This window comes from Dermacentor albipictus, chromosome 3, assembly GCF_038994185.2.
Source record: "Dermacentor albipictus isolate Rhodes 1998 colony chromosome 3, USDA_Dalb.pri_finalv2, whole genome shotgun sequence".
NCBI classification, from domain to species: domain Eukaryota; kingdom Metazoa; phylum Arthropoda; class Arachnida; order Ixodida; family Ixodidae; genus Dermacentor; species Dermacentor albipictus.
Genome location: NC_091823.1, coordinates 131,735,824 through 131,760,064, shown reverse-complemented (window position 1 = coordinate 131,760,064; position 24,241 = coordinate 131,735,824). Strand labels below are relative to the sequence as shown.

The 24,241-nt window shown below is 45.1% G+C and overlaps 1 protein-coding gene across 1 annotated transcript in view; it reads left to right on the top strand.

The window, feature by feature from the left end:
• Positions 1-489: 489 nt before the first annotated feature.
• LOC139057581 (venom metalloproteinase antarease TserMP_A-like) overlaps positions 490-24,241 on the top strand; it is a 66,944-nt gene continuing 43,192 nt past the window's right edge. Inside the window, exons 1-3 of the mRNA XM_070536067.1 lie at positions 490-587; positions 16,840-17,003; positions 22,133-22,222. Of these exons, the coding sequence (XP_070392168.1) occupies positions 530-587; positions 16,840-17,003; positions 22,133-22,222 (312 nt within the window). The 5' untranslated portion in view covers positions 490-529. The remainder of the gene's footprint in view (positions 588-16,839; positions 17,004-22,132; positions 22,223-24,241) is intronic.

Here is a 24,241-nt window from a genome sequence, read left to right as displayed (position 1 = left end):
GAGCAGCTCTCAGAGAAAGAGGTGGCTCCCGTGTTTTATCCCTGAACGAGGAGATTATTTATTATTCAACTGTCAAGATTTTTTCATGAGATGCGCGTATTGCTTTCCTTTGTAGCGTTGTTCACCAGGAGGAGGAACAACGCTTTATTTTTTTTCAAAATGTCTTTCTCCTTGGCCATCCGTATTTACCCAGGTTTCCTTTGTCATAAAAATCACCTTTTAGTACGTTTTCTTTTTCTAGTTGATTTCATCGATGCGTGACATTCGTCGATTCGTGGTGACATTCGTCGATATATCAGCGTATGTATTTTTCGCACTTCCATACTAAGAAAGGCCTTGTATAATATCGCGATCTGTAGGACATTCCTTTTTACTATTTTATGTTAAGATGAAGTTTAAACCCTAGAATCCCGGTGGTATTTTCCTTCTTTTCACAAGGAGGCTTCATATGTACTCATGCTACACTCAAGATGTCCTATAAAACACACGTCAATATTCCGCAGCATGCATTTGCTTGCCTAAAGTCATCATGATCCGAAGTGCATTTTGCCTTGTCGTCATGTGTGCGGTTGTTCACGCAAAAACAGGTAAGCAGTACCTTAAAACTGCACCCAGTTTGTTATTTGTAGCCATATTTCCATTTCTTCCCGAGCTACGTCAGTTGTGCTGTTTTACAATATTTCGCAATGAAACAATTTGATAATCAGCGCAACGTAGTTAATGTTTGTGTCAAATTTCAGATTTTCAAGCACTGCCTTGTGACCATGAAGCCGCGAAACGCTTCGCTTTGGTTAAGCACTCCTGAAATTAATGAGTACCCGTGAAAACAGGGCTTCATGGACAGTTGCGTTGTGTAACGTGCGTCATTGAACTTCAGCCGTCTATTGCGCTAGCGTCATATGAGCGGGGAATTATTATGCGTTGACACCTGGGTTTGAATGAGCAGTGAGACGAAACACGTGATCATGGATCACCTCCATGACCGCCTAGTTGTTTTCGATACTAGGTATATGTGCGTCCACCTATGCCTAATTTTGTTTTTGCCCCAATTATTCGTGCTACAGCACGCTGTTGTTTCGCTCTTTGCAGAAAAGTTTTGCTCAAAGTACACAGATATTGACAGAACACCTAGATGCATGAATGGCAATGGCACTGTATGAGAGCTTCGTTAAGGGGCATAGCGCTTTCACACCCTGTCGTTTGCTTGGCCGGATGGGTTTTTCACGGTGACACGGCGCCATTGAGATACTTGAAAATTTATTCTAGGTTATAGTAAAGTTTTTTTGGGGTGATATAAAACAACAAACGCTTTCAAATCAGTAGTTTCAGGTGCCACTCATCACGCAGTTGCAACTGCGATTTGTCACGTTCCCTAGCTTGTATTTTCTCCATATCTGAAGCATAAACCCTATTGAAGCAATGTGCACGTGACGACGACAAGCGACGCGATGGGAGTTCATGTCGCGCAACTCTGTCGCTCGCCGGTGAAGCCACATACGAGCGACGGCTGCAGGAGACGCAGAGGGGTGGCAGCGTGACATACTTCGTCGTCTACGTGAAACGGTCAGTGAAATCCGTTGTTATGGCTGACTGGCATTTTTCACTGCGATTTTCACGTGAGCGCGTTAACTACTGCCCACACTTATGCCACAGTGGAAATAGCGCTACTTCTGGGATGGGGTGGTCGCGCACATGTCGCCAGAACACTACGTCTCGCGCAACTGACCCCACGGATTCTTGACATATTCACGCTTCCGGGGACACTGAACTCCGAACATCTTAGGGACTTGCATAGTTCAACCAACATAATCAGTGATTGTGTCCTTTTCTTGCATTTCATCTCGAAATATTAAAATTAAACATTTTCATCCACCCAAATTTATTCCTCCCTACTGCTCCGGAAAGCCATTGGTCCTGCGCTGGATTACCCTAACAAAAATCAAATTTTCTTCAACTGGGAAAGCCCATCCCTAATAAATAAATTAATAAACCGTTTAGGTTTCTTTCATACCTCCGTACTGCAGAGAGGCGCTTGGCAATTTTTCTCTATCATAAATATTTCGCAACTTTGGGGGATTTGGCAGAACAAATTTACCAACTTCAGAGTCCAAATGCTTTGAGTTGCGATTATTTCGCTCTCGATATGCAGTGTGCTAGCATCCTGGTTAGCACAGTGGGAGAGCAAACGTCACAGAAATGCGTTGACAACGGGTATGGTCTATGGACCAACTGAAAAAAGCTGACAAGAAACGCGAATTCCTCTTCAACTGCGATGCCTTCTTTCTGAGAAACAGACACGCGTTTCCTATATTCAACTTTCTACAACACTTAGTCGGATGACATTTTTTCGTTTCTGTAAATCTGCTGGAACCTTGCACTATTCCACAAACTGATGTTACATATTTGTCTCGAGATGCAATGGCATTAGGCATGCAAAATAACACGAGCGGCGCCTACCGAGGTAGTGGTGCTGGAGAGCACGACATGCTGAGTAGTGCGCTATGGTGCTGTTCTTGGTAACAACATTCTTGGTACATTCTTGGTAAGTTAGCCCGGCTTTTCCGTCTCGCGTGGCGCTATAGCTGAGCAAGTAAATTTGCGCAGTGTGTTGTTAGTCTCTTTCGTAGGCTGATCGCAAAGACCATGTAGCCCAAAATCTGCGCCGATCCCAAAATAGGTCTGGTACTGGTAGTCTCGGTACTCCATGTGCTATCAGTACTAGTGGTATCGGTGGTGTTGGTGGTAAGGCGAGCAGTTCCACATTCTTCTCTCGCAACAGCGACCGTATTAAGACACTCGTTGATACGCTGCGCCTGTGGACAAAGACGCTGACGCCTGCGGACAAAGACGCCTAAAAGTAGTGAAGAAGAAACTAGGAATTGGCAAGAATAAGATGTATGCGTTAAGAGACAAAGCCGGCAATATCATTACTAATATGGATGAGATAGTTCAAGTGGCTGAGGAGTTCTATAGAGATTTATACAGTACCAGTGGCACCCACGACGATAATAGAAGAGAAAATAGTCTAGACGAATTTGAAATCCCAAAGGTAACCCGGGAAGAAGTAAAGAAAGCCTTGGGAGATACGCAAAGGGGGACGGCAGCTGGGGAGGATCAGGTAACAGCAGATTTGTTGAAGGATGGTGGACAGATTGTTCAAGAGAAACTGGCCACCCTGTATACGCAATGCCTCATGACCTCGAGCGTACCGGAATCATGGAAGAACGCTAACATAATCCTAATCCATAAGAAAGGGGACGCCAAAGACTTGAAAAATTATAGACCGATCAGCTTACTGTCCATTGCCTACAAACTATTTGCGAAGGTAATCGCAAATAGAAACAGGAGCACCTTAGACTTCTGTCAAGCAAAGGACCAGGCAGGATTCCGTAAAGGCTACTCAACAATAGATCATATTCACACTATGAATCAGGCGATAGAGAAATGTGCGGAATATAACCAACCCTTATATATAGCTTTCATTGATTACGAGAAAGCGTTCGATTCTGTCGAAACCTCAGCAGTCATGGAGGCATTACGGAATCAGGGTGTAGACGAGCCGTATGTAAAAATTCTGAAAGATATCTATAGCGGCTCCGCAGCCACCGTAGTCCTCCATAAAGCAAGCAACAAAATCCCAATAAAGAAAGGCGTCAGGCAGGGAAATACGATATCTCCAATGCTATTCACAGCGTGCTTACAGGAGGTATTCAGAGACCTGGATTGGGAAGAATTGGGGATAAAAGTTAATGGAGAATACCTTAGTAACTTGCGATTCGCGGATGATATTGCCTTGCTTAGTAACTCAGGGGACCGATTGCAATGCATGCTCGCTGACCTGGAGAGGCAAAGCAGAAGAGTGGATCTAAAAATTAATCTGCAGAAAACTAAAGTAACGCTTAACAGTCTCGGTAGAGAACAGCAATTTACAATAGGCAGCGAGGCACTGGAAGTCGTAAGGGAATACATCTACTTAGGGCAGGTAGTGACGGCGGATCCGGATCATGAGAAGGAAATAATCAGAAGAATAAGAATCGGCTGGGGAGTATTTGGCAGGCATTCTCAGATCATGAACAGCAGGTTGCCATTATCCCTCAAGAGAAAAGCATATAATAGCTGTGTCTTACCAGTACTCACCTACGGGGCAGAAACCTGGAGGCTTACGAAAAGGGTTCTACTCAAATTGAGGACGACGCAACGAGCTATGGAAAGAAGAATGATAGGTGTAACGTTAAGGGATAAGAAAAGAGGTGATTGGGTGAGGGAACGAACGCGAGTTAATGACATCTTAGTTGAAATCAAGAAAAAGAAATGGGCATGAGCAGGACATGTAATGAGGAGGGAAGATAACCGGTGGTCATTAAGGGTTACGGACTGGATCCCAAGGGAAGGGAAGCGTAGCAGGGGGCGGCAGAAAGTTAGGTGGGCGGATGAGATTAAGAAGTTTGCAGGCACGGCATGGCCACAATTAGTACATGACCGGGATTGTTGGAGAAGTATGGGAGAGGCCTTTGCCCTGCAGTGGGCGTAACCAGGCTGATGATGATTATTATTATTATTATGATGATGATGATGATGATGATGATGATGATGACCGTAGTAGATGCCTTTCCGGGAAGGTAACAGCAAAATTTCTGAACGGCGAAAGCAGCTGCTTAGTTAGAATATAACTGCACTAAGACTTGCTCAGACAGCGAGGCGCTTGTGTTACGACATGTTTTTCGTTAAAGTAATGTTGTAGAAGCACAAGTCCTATGCAGATTCTGATATCAGTTTTAATATCAGCTGCGCAAGATCAATATCGCAAGAGGAGTTCTGATGCCAGGGAAAACTTTAGTTGAGAGAAGGATGTGTCGCACGACGTCGTCCGTTCGAAGGCATGATCTTTTCGCTGAACTTATTATGTCAATGTGGAAACGATGTGACATATCTAGGGCACAAATGTCGTAAAAGTGATCATAAATGACAGAGAAAAGTTCAGTGGTCAGACGGAGCTCACGGTCATGCTTAAGGCCACCCTGCTCTTCTAAGTGGCCTAAAACGAATGTTAACGAATGGCAAACAGATTGTTTTTCTTTAAATTCAGGGTATAGCCTGCTTTTTGAAGCAGTGGAGAGTGAGGTTAAGGTAGCTCTTATTTTCATCAAGCGTACAACTAACTGCGCCAGCGACACAACGATAACACATACATATTTCCTACTTTAAACACATAATCTTGGGCCCATATATCCTTCGAAGATAGCGGGACCATTTTAAATGCCGTAGGGTATCACATTTAGTTCAAATAGGCCACTAGTGGCCAGAAATACGAAGTGTCTTCAGGTTGTTTATGCATTTAACATTAGCCTGATCGTATTTTTTTTCATTATACTACCTTTTCATTGCGAGACCTCGCATTGGTCCGTAAAGAAGTTGCTGGTAAAAGTAGTGAAGAAAACTTAACACACATGAAACTGCATGAGTGCGCAAGCAAAAAGAAAAGCGTGGTAAATATTGTGTAGGTAATAAAAACAATATTGCACCTAAAAAAGTGCATATTCAAAGGTACACTCATTGAAGTGAACTCGCTCAGGCAAATCAAAGTGGCCACTGCTCAAAACGGTTCTACACCAGCTATCAGACAAATATATTCCCAAGCTGGTCGTCACTTCTAACCCTCATGCACCCTGGTACAAATCATACATAAGGCCACAATCTAACAAAAATAAACATTTGTACCGTATTGCCAAGCCCTAACTTTCTATTGAGCAATGGTCGACAAGCAAGACTGCTTCCGATACATACGTGAAAACCTTGAAACTTACTAGAACAACTTTTTGTCTTCTACTTTACCATATATTTCGAAAACAAATGTTAAAAAGTTATGACGAGTTATACACCCTGCACACGACCCTTTAATTACAATGCAAGACACCTCCTGCAACATAAACCCAAATAAGCTTTGTGCTACCGTACTGAATAGAACATTCACTGAATGCTTTTCCTCGAGCATGACTGTTCAACTTCCCCATATGCCGCACCACGGATTTTCCATTAGGTCACAAATAAAAATTGATGCTGCTGGCGTTGCTAAATTAACCGAGTCTTTAAAACACGATTCATCTACTGCGTCTAATGGAATTAGTTATAAATTCCTTGCGCTTATAGCTCAATTATAGCTACAAAGTCCTTGCGCTTATAGCTCAATTATGCTTGCAAAATTTTTCAGCAGTCGCTCGATTCAACAAGTCTCCCTAACGACTGGAAAATTGGAAAGGTGATACCACTTTACAAATCCGATAATAACCATTCGCCTTAAACTTATCGCCCCATCTCACTCACCAGCACATGCACCAAATCACTAGAACATAATTTTTAAAAACATCGCCACCTTTCATAATGACAACTCTTTTTTTTTCCTTCTGCAGAACATGGTTTTCGTCACCCATGTTCTGGCGAAACACTGTTACTGTCATTCACCAATAAATTACATTGCGCTCTTGACAAGTAATCTTGCACCGGTTACATCTTTCTAGACTTCTCGAAAGTATTTGATAAAGTTTGCCATCAATTGTTGCTTTATGAATTAAGTAATCTTAATCTCGATGTACATCTCTTTATATGGATTCAATCTTCCCGTCTAAACCACTGAAAGAATGTTTTTACTTGCGGCAGAACTTCACCGCTTACTAACGTGCTATCTGGTGTACCACAAGGATCCGTATTCGGACCAGACCTATTTTTAATTTGTATTATTGATCCTCCGTCCATCGTATATTCTGCCATCCACCTTTTCGCTAATGACTGAAATTTTTCGAGAAATAAGCAACCTCAGCGATATTGTTACTCTCCAAACCGATCTTAATGGCACTGGACACGTTTGATGGAGCAGTTGAGATAAATATCTTGTGGCGTCAGCTTAAACGTATTGTCAATTACTGTATACATGACTATGTTTCAATGAAGATAACAAAAGAGAAAAAGCGAAATCCTTGGGTGAACCAAAAAATCATTGCGTTAAAGCGTAAGTTAAAATGTAGAGGAAAAATTAAGAGCAAAGATCATAATAGGATTCAAGATATTTCAATAATACTAAAGGAAAAATTATCTACTGTGCAATAACATTACAATTCCCACACATTTTATCATGGTTTATGAAAGATTCACCACAGTGTTTTAGGCGTCTCCTTGCTCCATCACATAAAAATGTGAAGTATGTTACCAGCGCTGAATGTATAATTACAAACTTTGCACAAATTGCTGATAGATACAACGAATTTTTCTGTTTCGTGTTTGACTCTCTCCTATTATTGCCTGTACAAATTAGAGAGAAAATGACTAATGCTCGTTCAGACATGCCAGACACTATCTTAACTCTAGAAGGTATACTTTCACTTCTTTAGGTATAGACACGAAAAAGTCTCCTGGTTCGGATGGCATCCTTAACAAATTTTTCAGACGATATGCTGAATGGCTCACCAATTATTTGCTGATAATTTTCGGTGCGCCTCTTGAACAGCACAATTTACCGAATGTTTGGTTAACGGCGCGAGTCATGCCAGTTCATAAAACTGGGGACAAACATAGAGTTCAAAAATTAGACCCATTTCAATTGCATGTACTTGCTGCAGGATGGTCAGGCATATGCTGTCAAAAAGCTCGTTTAGCTATATCGAATGCTCCAACATATTTATTTCTAACGAGCATGGATTTAGGAGCCGATTGTCTACTATCGTCCAGCTTGCAGAAAGAGTAGACGATTTTGCTCCGGTAATTAATGGAAGAAGTCAGGGGGACGGAAGTTGCCTAGATTTATCAAAAGCTTTTGACCACGTTTCGCACTCGGATTTGATTGGTAAACTACATAACCTCAGAGTTGATCTCAAAATAGTTGAGTGGATTAGTTCATACCTTACAACAGTTCGCAATATGTGGAAGTGAAAGGAAACAAATCAAACATTTTAAATGTAACCTCAGGTGTCCCTAATAATACATCAGGTGTCCCTTAATATACTCTAAAATTTCATCTCATGAGGACCAATTAAAATTAGGTTCAGCACTATAAACAATCACCAATTGGTGCAAGCGATGGAAAATGAAAATAAATACCGAAAAAAGTGCTAATGCACGAATAAATAGAAAAACAAGTAATGTAATACGTTCCAATTACAAGTTAGACAGCGCACCAATAGGACAAGTTAGCCACTTCAAGTATTTAGGTTTTTCCATATCAGATGACTAATCTTGGAACAAACACATCACTAATTTGTGTAACGCCGCCGAGGTTAAACTTTGGTCACTAAGACGTAGGCTTAAACTTGCTTCCTGAAACGTTAAACTAACTGCATATCTGGTATTGGTACATCCCGTGATAGAATATGCTATCATCATATGGGATCCATATAAGAAAAATAAGGAAAATAAATTGAAAAAATACAGAGGACGTGCTGCAAGGTTTATTATCTCAAAATATGTGTACACGGATTGCTCACTCAACTAAACGCGTCCGAGCTTTCATTGCGGCAAAAAGTGGCTAGACTAACGTTCACTTATGCAATGAAACATAACCGTTTCAATTTCGACACTCAAAGGTACTTACAAAACAGAACGTCACGGATATCACGGTGCATTAGGTCTGGTCACGAGGACCAATATATGTCCTTACCTGCAGAGGTTGAGTCATTTATGTACTCCCTGTTTCCAACACGATTGAAGATTGGAATGCGCTACCGCATAGCATAACGATAATTGATTCTCTAGAACAGTTTGAAAACTCTGTACTGGCCTATTATTTTTCTATGTGACCATCCTCACACATTATTAGCTTCCTTGTGAAGTGATAGGCAGCGTGTGTAACATGACATGATTGAAATGATTCTACGGGCTATTGAAGTCTCTTTGCGCGATGCGCAAAATTTTATTCTGTAGGGTATGGTTGTTTCTGGTAGTGTTCGGTGCTTGTCATACAACGCTCACTTATACACATGGGGATATTCTTGTGAAAAAATTGCATATTTAAGCAGTGGTATTTCCAGGTTTGATTTCTGTAGCGCTCGCGTTTTCAGCGATTTTTGAATTTGAAGCTTACTTAATGATTTCTGCACCCTTGTATAGGCCTTTCGGCTAACAGTACCCAGAAATAAATATATAAATAAATTCGACTCTAACTGGTGCAAGACGTAGAAAATGGAACTAAATATTAACAACTGTACATTCATGCGCGCTTATCGTTTCTTTAGAACTTCCACTTAATATTGTCGTAATGACATTACTCTTGATTCCCTCGCATCATATATATACCAGGCGTACACATAACACGAAACTTTACATGGGATGGCCATACTGAATACGTGACTAATAATGCTAATCGCATGTTAGGATATTTACGTCCAACTTCTCTGCAGCTCCATAGTCCTTAAATGTCCTATTTTATGAAGCAACAATACGACCTAAACTTGAGTACGCGTCATCTATATGGGACCCTGCGCATGGAAATCTTGTAACGTCTCTCGAACTTAACCAAAATAACACCGTTACCTCATTTTTTTTTCAAATTACAACCGTACCGCAAGTATCAGAGTAATGAAAACTAACCTTTCTCTCCCGCCTTTAAAATCTCGCCGGAAAATGAGTCGCCTAACTCTATTCCACAAAGTATATCGTCACGTCACGCTACACGACGATTTTTTTTCACCAGCGGAATACATCTCCCATCGCATTGATCATCGGCACAAGGTTGGCATCATAAAATGCAATACTAAAGCTTTTTTTCAGTCTTACCTTCACCGGACATCTGTCGAAGGGAACCGCCTCCATCGCAATATCGCTGCCATTGAAGATAATGAATTATTTGGCGATGCATTAACAACGTTTGTTTATTTTGGAGAATGTTGAATTTGTGTTTTAACAAAATTCACTGCATTATATTTATTGTGCTTGTATCCTATATTACCCACTACCCTCTGTAATGCCTTTGGCCATGTGGGTATAATAAATAAATAAATAAATAATATAAAGGTGGTTTATTCGGGTTCGCAGCGACCGCCGTTTCTACGATGCACCGAGCACAGTCCCCGAGCACGAGCTTCTGCTGCGCGCTTGATGCTGCCGATGCTGCTGACTGCGCGCACGTTCGTCATCTTCCTTACAATGGCCCCGCGGAAATAAAGGAGCCATCCTGGCGACTTAGTTTTCTAGAAGGACGGTAGAATTGTAGTACGGCTTGAGACGCTGAACGTGAACGACTTCGCGGTTACGACGTCGCATGTCGGACGGTGGCGTTAGCGGCTCAACCAGGAAATTAACGGTTGATGTTCTCTCGAGAACGCGGTATGGACCGTCGTACTTCGGAAGGAGCTTTGAAGCGAGCCCAGGCGTGCGGTGTGGCACTAACAACCAGACGAGAGCGCCTGGGAGGAAAGTGGGAGTCGAGTTCTGGCCATCGTGAACGGCTTTTTGGCGGTGCTGGTCGTCCGAGGTGAATCGGCGGGCAAGCTGGCGACATTTCTCTGCTTGTCTGGCGGCTTCCGAGATCGGCAGGCATTCGGATGGGTCCGGCCGGTAGGGCAGAATGGTGTCGATGGTGTGCGAAGGATGACGGCCGTAAAGAAGGTAAAAGGGTGAGAATCCGGTAGTGGCCTGAGTCGCGGTGTTGTAGGCGTAGGTGACGAACGGAAGAACTAGGTCCCAATTAGAGTGATCAGGTCAGACATACATGGCGAGCATGTCACCAAGAGTTCGATTAAAGCGTTCCGTTGTACCGTTAGTCTGTGGGTGATAAGCAGTGCATTTACGATGAACGATAGCGCATTCAGCAAGCAGTTGTTCGATGACTTCAGATAAGAAGGCACGGCCTCTATCGCTTAAAAGTTCACGTGGACCTCCATGACGAAGGAGAAATCGGCGCAGTAGGAAATTGGCGACCTCCTGCGCTGTAGCATTTGGTAGAGCAGCAGTCTCCGAATAACGGGTTAAGTGGTCTACCGCAACGATTATCCACCTGTTGCCGGCAGGAGTCAACGGAAGTGGCCCGTAGAGATCTATGCCCACGCGATCAATGGGTCGGGATGGGCATTGTAAAGGCTGGAGTTCACCGGCGGAGTTGTGCGGTGGCGCTTTCCGGCGTTGGCACTCATGACAAGAGCGGACGAACTTTCGAACGAAATTATACATTCCGCGCCAGTAATAGCGGTGTCGAAGTCTTTCGTAGATCTTGAAGACTCCCACATGGCCACACTGAGGGTCGACGTGGAACGAGGAGCAGAGCTCTGATCGCAAGATTCGCGGAATGACGAGTAACCAGGTGCGTCCATCTGGGGAATAGTTGCGGCGATATAGTTGCTGGTCGCGAATCGCAAAATGAGGCACTTGGCGCCGAAGCGTGCGTGACGCTTGAACTTTCGACGTATCCGACAGAAGGTCGAGCAGAGATGCACTCCAGGGATCATTACGCTGTGCAGCAGCGATAGTGTCAACATCCAGAGAGGATAATGTGCACTCGTAGGGGTAGTCTTGACTGGCCTTCGGGGGAAGCGGTGATCGGGATAGCGCGTCTGCGTCGGAGTGCTTTCGCTCGGAACGGTACACCACGCGTATGTCGTATTCTTGAATTCGCAATGCCCAGCGGGATAGGCGGCCTGATGGATCTTTGAGCGTCGATAGCCAACATAGTGCGTGGTGGTCGGTCACTACGTCAAAAGATCGGCCGCATAAATATGGGCGAAACTTGCCAAGCGCCCACACAATGGCCAAACACTCCTTTTCGGTAACGCTATAATTGGTCTCCGCCTTGGTTAACGTGCGACTCGCGTATGCGACGACGTATTCGGGGTGTCCAGGTTGACGCTGTGCCAACACAGCGCCAAGGCCTACACCGCTTGCATCGGTATGGATTTCGGTTCGCGCTTGTGGGTCAAAATGGCGAAGAATGGGTGGCGTCGTGAGAAGACGGTGCAAGGTTGTGAAGGCGTCGTCACACTCTGGAGACCATGATGAGATATCTCGGGCGCCACCAAGGAGCTACGTGAGAGGCGATATAATTGACGCAAAGTTTCGAACGAATCGCCGGAAGTAAGAGCAGAGGCCGATAAAACTGCGTAGCTCTTTCATAGTAGCAGGTTTTGGGAACGCAGTAACAGCACGTAGCTTCTCAGGATCCGAGCGAATGCCCTCCTTTGACACGACATGGCCTAAAATTGTTAGCTGACGAACAGCAAATCGACACTTCTTCAAGTTAAGTTGCAAACCGGTGTTGGTCAAGCAAGTGAGTACGTGCTGGAGGCGGAGCAGGTGGGTTGGGAAATCAGGGGCGAACACTACAATGTCGTCACGATAGCCAAGACATATTTTCCATTTGAGGCCTCGCAGAACATTATCCATCATTCTTTCGAATGTAGCAGGCGCGTTGCAAAGTCCGAAAGGCATGATGGTGAATTCATACAAGCTGTCTGGTGTAACAAAGGCAGTTTTCGGGCGATCGGCCTCTGCCATCGGAACCTGCCAGTAGCCTGACCGCAAATCCAGCGAAGAAAAGAACTCGGCTCCCTGCAAACAGTCCAGAGCATCATCGATGCGTGGTAATGGGTAGACGTCCTTCAGCGTGATCTTATTCAGCCGTCGAAAGTCAACACAGAAGCGGATGGAACCGTCTTTCTTTGTGACGAGGACCACGGGAGAGCCCCATGGGCTTTGGGAAGGTTGAACGACGCCTCGACGGAGCATGTGATCGACCTGGTCTGCAATGACGCGACGTTCCGTAGCGGACACGCGATATGGTCTTTGTCGTAGGCGTGAGTGAGTGCCAGTGTCGATGTAATGCTTGACTGTCGATGCACGGCCAAGGGAGGTTTGCGCAACGTCGAAAGAAAGGCGGAAGTGCTGAAGGATTGCCACAAGTTGAGATCGCTGCGAAGGCGTCAAATCTTCGGCGATGAATGGGCTGAACACACCAGTCGATGTTGAGTCTGGTACGGAGAGGGCACTCAGTTCATGGGCGGCAGTAGAAGACACTTCGTCGAGGACGGAGACAATTCGTGTGGAATCGACCGACTCGACGTAACCAAGGCATTCGCGGCGGAGCAGTGATAGCGGCGATGAAAGATGGTTGTAAATGGGCATCGTGCTCACACCGGCGGCAAGGTCAAGAGCTGCAAAGGGCAAAGGAAGCGCTTTTTGGGTAACAAACTGATTAGAGGGCATGAAGAAGACCGTCCCATCGGATATAGTACTACAGAAGACTGGTACGAATGCTGACGAGCACGGGGGGATACAGGTGTCTTCTCTCACGAGAATTTTAGCGGCAGGATGAGCATCGACTGAGGCCAGGTCACCAAGGTGGAAAAGTTCAATCTCAACCCGAGCGCAATTGATGATGGCATTGTGGCGTGAGAGAAAATCCCACCCTAGAATAACGGCGTGGGAGCACGATGAAAGAACTATGAATTCAATCGTGTACAAAACGTCCTGTATGATCACACGGGCAGTACAAGCAGCGGTAGGGCGAATGGGTTGAGCACTCGCAGTTCGGAGCGACAATCCAGACAGAAACGTCGTCACTTTGCGAAGCGAACGGCAAAACCTGGCATCCATAACTGAAATAGCGGCACCGGTATCAACTAAGGCGACTGTAGCGACATCTTCGATAAACACATCAATGACATTGGCAGGTAAAGGAGGAGGACTTCGGCATGTCGACACTTGCGCAGTTCTTGCCTCAGGAACTCCGTCGTCTAGTTTCCCTCTTCGTTAGAAACGGGTCGTCGACGCATAGGGGAAAGCGATCGACGACGTGGGGAGGGGGACCGTAGGCGTTCGAAGCGAGGACGGCGATCAGTCGGGGAGCGAGCTGGTGATGGGCCGAAGAGTTCGTAAGGCGCATTTGCATCAGGCGGCACATAGGGCGCTCGGCGATCGTCGTCGAACGCCTGAGACCGGCGGCGGCAGAACCTTGCGACATGACCGGGATACCGACATGCGAAGAATATAGGGCGATTGTCCGGCGTACGCCGCGGGTTAGCGACGGCAGTGGTGGTCCGGGGGCCGGGAGGGGGAGGGCGGTGCACAGGCTGCGGGAAGCGACGCACGGCACACTGCGAGGGGCCATTGCAGCAACCGTAGCATAAGTGACTGGTGTAGTCACGACATCCTGCTGGTGAACAGCCGGCAGCGCTTCCGCGACCTCTTCATGGATCACGTTACTGGCAGACTCCGGAGTGACGGACACCAGAGATAGCTGTCGTGCGTCTTCTTCGCGGACAAAATCCTTGATTTGCGTTATCAAGGAGGCTTGTTCTGGGCCGGTGGTAAGGCTGCAGAGTGATGCCGCATTTGGCGTGGAATGTCGCCTTGTCAGAGCTCGCTGCTTACGCAATTCATCATAGCTCTGGCACAAGCTGATGACGTCGCCAACAGTGCGCGGGTCCTTGGGAAGAAGCATTTGGAACGCGTCATCGTCGATTCCCTTCATGACATGCTTGATCTTTTCCGCTTCCGTCATGGCAGCGTTCACGCGCCTGCACAAATCGAGAACGTCTTCTATATAGCTGGTGAATGTCTCACCTGTGTCCTGTACGCGTGTACGCAAACGCTGCTCGGCTCGGAGTTTCCTGACGGCGGGTCGGTCAAATACTTCTGTAATGGACGTCTTGAGCGCCGACCACGTTCGGATATCCCTTTCATGATTTCGGAACCAGAGACTGGCCACGCCCGCGAGGTAGAATGAGACGTAGGCCAGCTTGTCCGAGTCATTCCATTTGTTGTGAACGCTCACCCGTTCGTAGGACGACAGCCACTCTTCAACGTCGTTGTCGTCGGTTCCGCTGAAGATGGGAGGCTCCCGCTGGCGAATGGTGCCAGCGCAAGGGACGGGTGGCAATGGAAGAGTCTGCTGGTCGGCGTCCGGCATGGCAGAGGGTAGCGTCCGAGAACGGAGTTCCCGGATGGTAGAGTGGAACGTTACCCCCACCTCCACCACTTATAAAGGAGGTTTATTCGGGTTCGCAGCGACCGCCGGTTCTACGATGCACCGAGCACAGTCCCCGAGCACAAGCTTCTGCTGCGCGCTTGATGCTGCCGATGCTGCTGACTGCGCGCACGTTCGTCATCTTCCTTACAATAAATAAATAAATAAATAAAATATGGAGCAACCAAGGAGGTCTTAGAAGGAATGACATATAAAACGAGGAATTTTTTTCGCAAAGTGAGCTGGGGGTTATTGTCGAAAGTAGCCCTCAGAGCTATTCGAGAATTCGACTAATGATAGAAAGAAATTGAAATTACACCTGCGCAACCGTTTCGAGTGCGACAAGTTTATGTTAGTTAGTGCTTCAAGTTGTACGGACAGGGCACTTCACAGATGAAAGCGTCGGCGCAATAACCGATGGCCCGTTCTTTACCTTATGCAAGGTGACAAGGCGTTTGCACGTGCATCTGTGCGCAACTGTCTCAAACGAGAACCCATGGGCATGAAATGAAGGTGAAAAGTGATGGTAATACCTGTTACGAATACTACCGCTTTCTTTTGCTCAGATTGCAATTAGAGGTCACAAAAAGATAATGGTGGTCAGAAAACTGGTGCATATTTCAAAACTTGCCTGATTCATGTTTTGTGCGCAGGTAGTTTGCAATCTTTATTAGTGTCTTTTAACCGTTATCTTAGATGTGACCGTTCAAGAAATGCCCTCAACTAGCTGCGGTCTATGTGTTTCAGCCACTTCATGTTACGGGGAAATGTTACCGACAGGTAGTTCAGCTTATCTACATGTGCGACGTTACTCGCCCTACAACAACCTAATCGACAAGTTCGAGCATGTTGATCATGAAAGTCATCGACAGTGCCTTCGTTCAATTAGCTGTTAGTTGCCAGGAAACATTCAGCAAGAACACTCAGCAGACATGATCAGCAATCCAAATGATTCATCATCATCGTCATCATCACCATCATCATCTTTTAGGTACGCTGCAGGACGAAGGCCTCTCCCCGCGTTCTCGAATTACCCCTGTACTGCGCCAACCGATTCAAACTAGCACGCACAATTTTGCTAATTTCGTTGCAACACCTAACCTTCTGCCTTCCCCAACTGCGATACTTAATAACGTCGAGAAACTTAAGAAGTTTTCTATGACAGACCAATTCGAACGCTATGGCGTAGTCTATAGATATGCCGTCCAGTTGACCAATACTATTTAGCAGCGTAGAAATATCATGTGAAAGCTTAGTGACTTGTGTGACTGTCGAGAAACAGGGCTGTAAGCTATGCTGCTATGATGAGGTAACGTCATTGCTTGTTAAGTTATTAGCAATATGTGTGTGATAAAATGTACTCAAGTAACTCGCAAGTAGTAAATAACAAACAAATCGGCCTGTAATTAGAATTAATTGTTTTTTTACCTCATTTAAGGCGTGGGACGACGTTAGCATTCTACCAACCACACGGGACTGTAGATGCAGAAAGTGACTTTCTGAATGTAATTGTTAGGTAACAAGCGTTCCACTGAAGGTATCACTTTAGGAAAGTGTTGGGAATATCCTCTGGACCACGAGGTTCTGTTGTTATTGTTGAGTAAAAGATTATGAGCATCTTCTTAGTAAGGGTAATGTCGGGGAGCACTGGAAGAGCGACAGTGTTAAGAGGTGTATTACAGGTCCCGTAGCCGTAGAACATTATCTATTGATACAGTGATTTCATGAATTAGATTGTTATTTTAGTTTTCGTTGAGGTTTTACTAGTATCCCTGAAATTCCACATTTTCCAGTCACCAAAAGTTTTAGCCCTATTTAGACTGCTCACTTACAACAGACAAACAGGCGTTGATTTTCGAAATTTAAGTGTATTGAATGACAAATATTTGTTTTTATTTCAGCAACTACAATTGTTTACCCAAGAATGTTGGAAAGTCGATCTGAAGATGATGTAAAAATTGTTAAAATATCCGATGATATAACACTTACACTGCGGAAGAGTTCTGTCTTTTCAGAAGAACTTCTGATTCACAGTACTCGGGACGGGGTACCCATTGCATACCACGTGAGCAGGCTTCGACTCAATTTTGTTAAATTTTTTTTGTTCTGCCTTATCGCTTGCCACATTAGACCGACACTTGCACTCCCTTTCATAGGGCGTTCCTAGGCACTAGTCTGATGCCATATGGAGCGGAATATATTTTTTCAAGCACTAGAGAGAACCAGTTAAGCGTGCTAAGAGCCCTGAGCGGCGGCCTGTCACGTGTAATTTTTTTTGTGTATTCGCGGGCTTGTCTACATATATCGCGTATTCAGCAAGAAGCGGTGTCGAGAGTTTTTCATGTTGCTTTGCGATTTTCTTACTGACACTTTCTATGTTCATATATTAGAGAAGTTCGATAAATAATTAAATATATATATGTAATTAGGTAGAATAGAAGGAATATTCTGAATATCTCGAAGATAAGGCAATCAACAACACATCGGTTCTCTCCATCTGCGTGGCATTTACTTATTGTAAATGTTTGGCTCAATTTACGTGGGACACGTGGTATATTCATACACTAGCAGCACGAGCACATCGCGTCTTCAACGCTAGATGTCACAGTATGACAACAGAGAACTGAAAGAATTGAGCCTAGCTGCCGCACATGCATCATTATTACTTATATTATTAATATTATTATTATATTTATATATATACATTATTTGTTTCGGAGATGCCCACTCGTCGTGCCGCTAGCTTGCATCAGTTCTCATCACATTACCATCGACAGAAATATGCAGCTTCTCTTAAATTATTTTTTGAAACGAGATGATTCCGTTTCCATAAGAATGTAACGATATGTTTCCTGTAACTGGGCTATACAAGTTTATTGTACGCTTTTACCAAAACATTTTGATACGTAAAAATATGAAGACATCTCTCCATTCATACAACTCAAAAACAATTCACCGACAAATAAGATACTACTCCCTACTGCGAATTTGTAGCGCAGCCATACACGTGTTTTCGTTTCGCCATATATTGGCTGCTGCGGACAATCTGTTTCGTTCGGCACATTTCAAACGAGACGAAGTGTGTATTGAGTACCCTCAATTGAGTATGCGTGGGCATTGAGTACGCGTGGGCATGGTTCACAGCAGCCCCCGCAGACAGACCTCCACTCATGCAGCGCTTTGCTTCCACATACGGCATCGGTAAACGCGCTGACGGCATCTTTTGTCGATTGCATAGTCGGTGAACAGGTGACGCGCTCTTATTTTGCGCTCTTTCTTTGCGATCGTAGCCACGGAACACGTCTTGCGCGGCACTACGATTTTCTTGCGAAGCTCTGGCAACACCCTCTTACGCTTTCAGCATTATGGCTCCGGTGTACCCTCCTCCGCTTTCCTTCTCAAGCTCTCATCGCTATCGCTGTTTGTCATCCCCCGCTGGGCTTCCTTTTCACTCTTTCATCCTTCATTGCGCTCGTTCGCTCGGTTACGCTGAGGGACGCCGACGGACGCCGAAGTTCAAAGCATGAACGGATGCCTCATCCGCGCATTCAGAAATGCATATTGAGCTGGACCCCGCGCTTGATTTATTGATTTATTGGGCGCCGGTCGTGAACGAGCCATAGGAAACGAAACCAGCGTCGTGAGCGCGTGCGCGACCGGCATCACTTATATTAAGTCGAGCATGGGATTCAAGTTATGATGCATTTCTGAATAAGGGGGTAAGGAGAGCTGCGCTCTAAAACAGGTTCTAATGAACCGCTAGGGTCCTCATTTTTTTATGCATGGTCGATTAATGAAGGTCACAACGCCAAGTTATACCTAGCTGGTGAGCTTTTCCGGTACAAGAACAACAATACTAGCTCCGATGAAGCTGGTACCTGTCATTCTCTAAATTTCTTGTGTACTCAGCCAGATATATGAACAATTCTGGAGATGCTTACTCCTTTAGCCATAATCTGGTTCAACAAACCTTGCTGTGTAAAGCTATGTGCAGGCTGTGGCTGTGCTTCTTCGCGACGTGCTGAAGAGGTTCAGGCTATGGCACGAGGATGGGCAAAATGCTTGAGCTTAGGTCTGATTTATTTTCAGCAATTTCAGTGATTTGATAATAAATAATTAGCTAGTTTCTGAGATTCTGAATGATGACACACAACGCATTTTTATTAAAAACTGTAAAATACAATAGTGTTGAAAATATTTTGCAATGAGTCATTTTTAGCAGCAAGTTGACTTGTTTGATACTGCTCTCTTATGTCTGGTATGAAGCCCGCACATTGCGCTAGACAATACTTTTTTGAGCGTTGGAGCTCACCCAACATTCAAAATAAGCACAATGATAGTGAAAAATTGAAGACGTGTTGAAATTGAAGATGGAACACTATCCACTACATTGCCGTTCACTGTTGCGTAGAGTGCGGGAGCAGCCGCATGGATGGATAGATAGATTGAGGGATGGATGTTTTGAGCGTCCCCTTTGGAATGGAGCAGTGGATTGCGCCAGCAAGCACTTGTTATTATACTGTCGCATGTCCTACCTAGGTGAAAGAAGAAAAAAACACACGATGAATTCCCATAGCCAAATTTTCTCACTTCTCATTGTGAACTTTCTTTTTGTACGTCTCCGTTTTTGTCCGTTTCCATACTTCTCTTCCACCAATCTTCCAATCGCCTCTTGCCAAACTCTATTGCGGACATGTTGCCTTCCCCTGCTCTCAATTAACCCAAGGTTTCAAGCAGACCAGTGGTGCCTAAATCAACCGCTGGGCACATATCTTAATAGACTAGTAAAACACGCTCCACCGTTTCCCTAGCTCTACCGCCCGCATCACATGCTTCTTCTTCCTTCTTATATCTCGCTCTATAGGTTCATGTTCTAAGGCATCCTTATCTCGCTACCAAAAGTAATGAGCTTCCGTTTGAGCAAGCCTAAATTGTTTCTTTCCTGACTTCCTTTCTTCTTCGTAAGCAGTTACTCATGGCAGCTTTCTTTTCCATTGCCGCCACCCGTGAGAACATTTCAGCCCCTCTGACTTTCCGCTTGGCGCACTTTCTCGCTGTGTTGCTCACTCTACAAGCGCCATACTTGCTGGTAAATTTCAAAGTTTTTTTCCTCCAGTGTAAATTATAGTTTTTCCCGTAAAAATACCTCAACGCTCTCCCACGCCATTTCGTTTCTTCCATAGCCCTCAGTCGTTCTTCATAATCAATTTTACTGTGAGCTTCCCTCAATTCAAAACTTGCCCAGCCGATATCGCCCTGCACACCTTCATTTGTAGTCTTCCTATGAGTGCCCAATGCGAGGCGTCCCACTGACTTTTGGTAGCCATCGAGTCCTGATTGTACCCCTGATTTCTAGCAAACAACCACATTTCTAAAAGTCTACGAACCATTACACCTCCCCACACACCCTAGATCATCAACACCATCATCAGCCTGGTTACGCCCGCTGCAGGGGAAAGGCCTCTCCCATGCTTCTCCAACAACCCCGGTCATGTACTAATTGTGGCCATGTCTTCCCTGCAAACGTCTTAACCTCATCCGCCCACTTTACTTTCTGCCGCCCCCTGCTACGCTTCCCATCCATTGGAATCCAGTCCGTAACCCTTAATGACCACCGGTTATCTTCCCTCCTCATTAAATGTCCTGCCAATGCCCATTTGTTTTTCTTGATTTCAACTAAGATGTCATTAACTCGCGTTTGTTCCCTCACCCAATCAGCTCTTTTCTTATCCCTTAACGTTACTCCCATCAATCTTCTTTCCATAGCTCGTTGCGTCGTCCTCAATTTAAGCAGAACCCTTTTCGTAAGCCTCCAGGTTTCTGCCCCGTAGGTGAGTACTGGTAAGACACAGCTGTTACACACTTTTCTCTTGAGCGATAATGGCAACCTGCTGCTCATGATGTGAGAATGCCTGCCAAACGCACCCCAGCCTATTCTTATTCTTGTGATTATTTCGATCTCATTATCCGGATCCGCCGTCACTACCTGCCCTAAGTAGATGTATTTCCTTACCATTTCCAGTGCCTCGCTACCTATCGTAAACCGCTGTTCTCTTCCGAGACTGTTTACCATTACTTTAGTTTTCTAAAAATTAATTTATAGACCCACCCTTCGGCTTTGCTTCTCCAGGTCAGTGAGCATGCATTGCAGTTGGTCCCCTGAGGTACTAAGCAAGGCAATATCATCAGGGAATCTCAAGTTACTAAGGTATACACCATTAACCCTTATGCCCAATTCTTCCCAATCCAGGTCTCTGAATACCTCTTGTAAACACGCTGTCAATAGCATTGGAGAGATCATATCTCCCTGCCTGACGCCTTTCTTTATTGGAATTTTGTTGCTTTCTTTCATTAGGGAAATGTCTATAGTGTGCAGAATTTCGGGAGCATTCTGCTTCTGGGATGTCATTTGTGAGACCACCTCGGACCCAGTAATAATTATTTTCACCTAGTCGTGTCATGTCCGTCCCAATTTCTTGAGGCAGAGTATACAAAGCTTTTAAACAGCACGAAAATTAAAGTATATATTGCCCCACCCGAGGCCAATCTCACCAATCCACACTGCTGCCAACTCAATGTATGATGCGTTTGCTATATGAGAAGCGTAAGTACATTGTCTTTACTTCACTTTTGAGATATTTTTGACAATTTCAGATCATGAAGGGTACCGAACACTGTTATACTTATTCAGGAATATGCCAATAACATATGAAATAAATGCGTCCACATTGGAGTGTCATGATCTCTATTCGCAGACTTTCGCCTGTGCGTGCATTATTTTTTTAACGCCTTGCTCTTAGATTGATGGATGTCTCAATAAAGAAGCTGTATTTGTTGTTTGTATTTATGAAATAATTTTATTTTAGTCTATGCATCTGCACTACTACTGCTGCTTGAATAGAATTGACTACGTCTTCAATTAGGGAAGGAGTTCAAAAAATGTCATTTACTGTTCATTAAGTTAGTTTTAATGCAATGCAGGGCTTGATGACCTTTCCACACTTCCTAATCATAGCACATTTTTTCTACTAATTTTGACGCCATCTTGGTGCACATCTTTCCCGGAGTATTTATTATTTATTGGATGATGGCTTTCTTTGACGATGTGCAAGTTCATAGACTAATTGCTTCATTACCATTCAGATGAATAACTTGTGCACTATTGAAACAGTTTTTTTTAACTTTCTCCTACAGACGAAAGGGGCTGAATTGGAGAAATATCTTTACCATGATGAAGAACAGATGGCGTCTGTGGATTTGTCTGAAGAGGATGCCATAAGCATTGTACGTATCTTATAGACATTACTCGATACTAGCAGTAGGGTACACATATGTGAAGAAGTACACAAAAAGGACCGAGCGCAAGAGCAGACGACATTGCGGCGGTCCTCAAGAAGAGAAAAAGAAAGAACGAGGGAGGCTCGTGCAGCGCATGAGAAGGGGCTCGCGCAACGGAGATCGTTCGAACGCCGGCGCGACTAGGGCCACCGGGCCTTCGGAACCGACATCTCCTGGCGAGGTTCACCTGACCAGGCGTCCGTCTTTGGGACTGGGAACGCCTCAGGTCGTTGCCTCGCACGAGACCCCGGAACGGCCTGCTGCAGCCTCGAACCCACTTCTACGCGCGTGGTTCGGGTGACCAGGCGTCCGTCATCAAAACGAGCGCCTGGGGCCTGCTCGAGACTCCAGAGTGGCCTGTTCGCGTCCACAGAGCTGTGGGCCGTCCACCTTTTCCTGCCCCGTGCCGCTGCGTCTGCTCTACCACCACGCCGGTCATCAGTCGACGAGCGAGTGTTCCACTTCAAGAACTCTACGCCTCACCACAGTCCGTACTTCTACCGCAACCTCGTGAGACTATATTTGTCTTGTTTACGAACAACCGTGTATGTGTGGGGCTAGTTTAAGATATTTTTTTCGTGTTCACGTGCCGTCTAATATAATTGTGTGTTTGCTCATCATGCACCGTCTCCTCCATCTTCCTCGCGTCACACACTTTGCAACGTGACGATCCTAACAACATCACAACATAAAAGCCTGTAGACTGGCACTGACCAAACGTAGTTTGGCAGCAGTTATACTACTGCGTCGCCAACCACGTCTCGTGCTTTTACAGCAAAGCTGTAGATGGGCGGCCGATTCATTCATTCGTCCGTCCGTCCATCTGTCACCACTATGCTGCAAAATCCTCCGGCGCAACCCCATGTCCATGCGCGAAAATAAATATGATAACCAGAGGCGCGCGATAGCCAGCGCCCGTACAGGGGCGCCATATATCTCCATCGCAGCAGAACCCACGCGCTGCAGTTTCTATCCGGCTCCAAAAGCGGTAGGCCACGTGTCGTACGTAATTCTGAAGAGCAGGAAGGTTTCGATCAGCAGCGCCGCGAGCAGTACCGGCAACGAGCTCGTGTACGCGACGCCGAAGCTGCAGCAAGGGCACAAGAACAGGCTCGTGCAGCCGAGCACAAGCAGTAACTGTGTACCGAAAATTCGATGGCCTATTGAAGCGGTCGTTTAATGAACAGTGAGTATTAACCCAGTGACACGCACCGGGGCTGCGCCTATTAGCTTCCCTGGTTAACCACTTGTACGGAGTGCTTTGGCGGGGATTTCTTGGAAATAACCTGTAATCTTGTAGGAACAAAACCAATTGTGCATAAAGAGAAAACCAAGGCGGCAACACCGCCGGCTGGACGCTAAACTTTCATTTTCTTGTACCTGACACATTGATAGTATCTATTTGTGTGTGGAACACTTAAACGAGTGCTGGTTCATTAGCCACTACCCATATTACGCGAGCTTATTGCCTGGCGTCGCCAATTAAACGGATTTGCTAATACAATCGTACGAAGTAAAACACATCAACGCCAGGTAAAACACATAAGATGTTATTTTTTAGTTTTTGTTTAACGCGTGGAAATTATATGGTGAAGAGAAATGAACGCGCACGAAAAGATAACTTGCCGTAAGTGGGGAACTCAACCCAGATCTTCCAATGAGCGCAGGTTGTGCTTCAATAATGAAGCTACCATGGCGAAATTGTCGCGGCCACTTTTTTTGGTATTTGTGCTTGTGTGCAAAAATTAGCCATGTGTCTGTTAGCATGCACCACTCATGGCTAGAGCGGGGGATGCGTGACATCTTTAAGGCTTTCTTTCCTTTAACTTATTATTTCTACATTTCTTTCAAACACGACAAATGATTTCTCCTTGGCTTTATTTCACTCCCTTTCTTCTTTGTTGTTATTGAGTTGTATAAGGTTAAGTACATGTTATTATTTGTGTTTGTTATATTCGGCTGCCG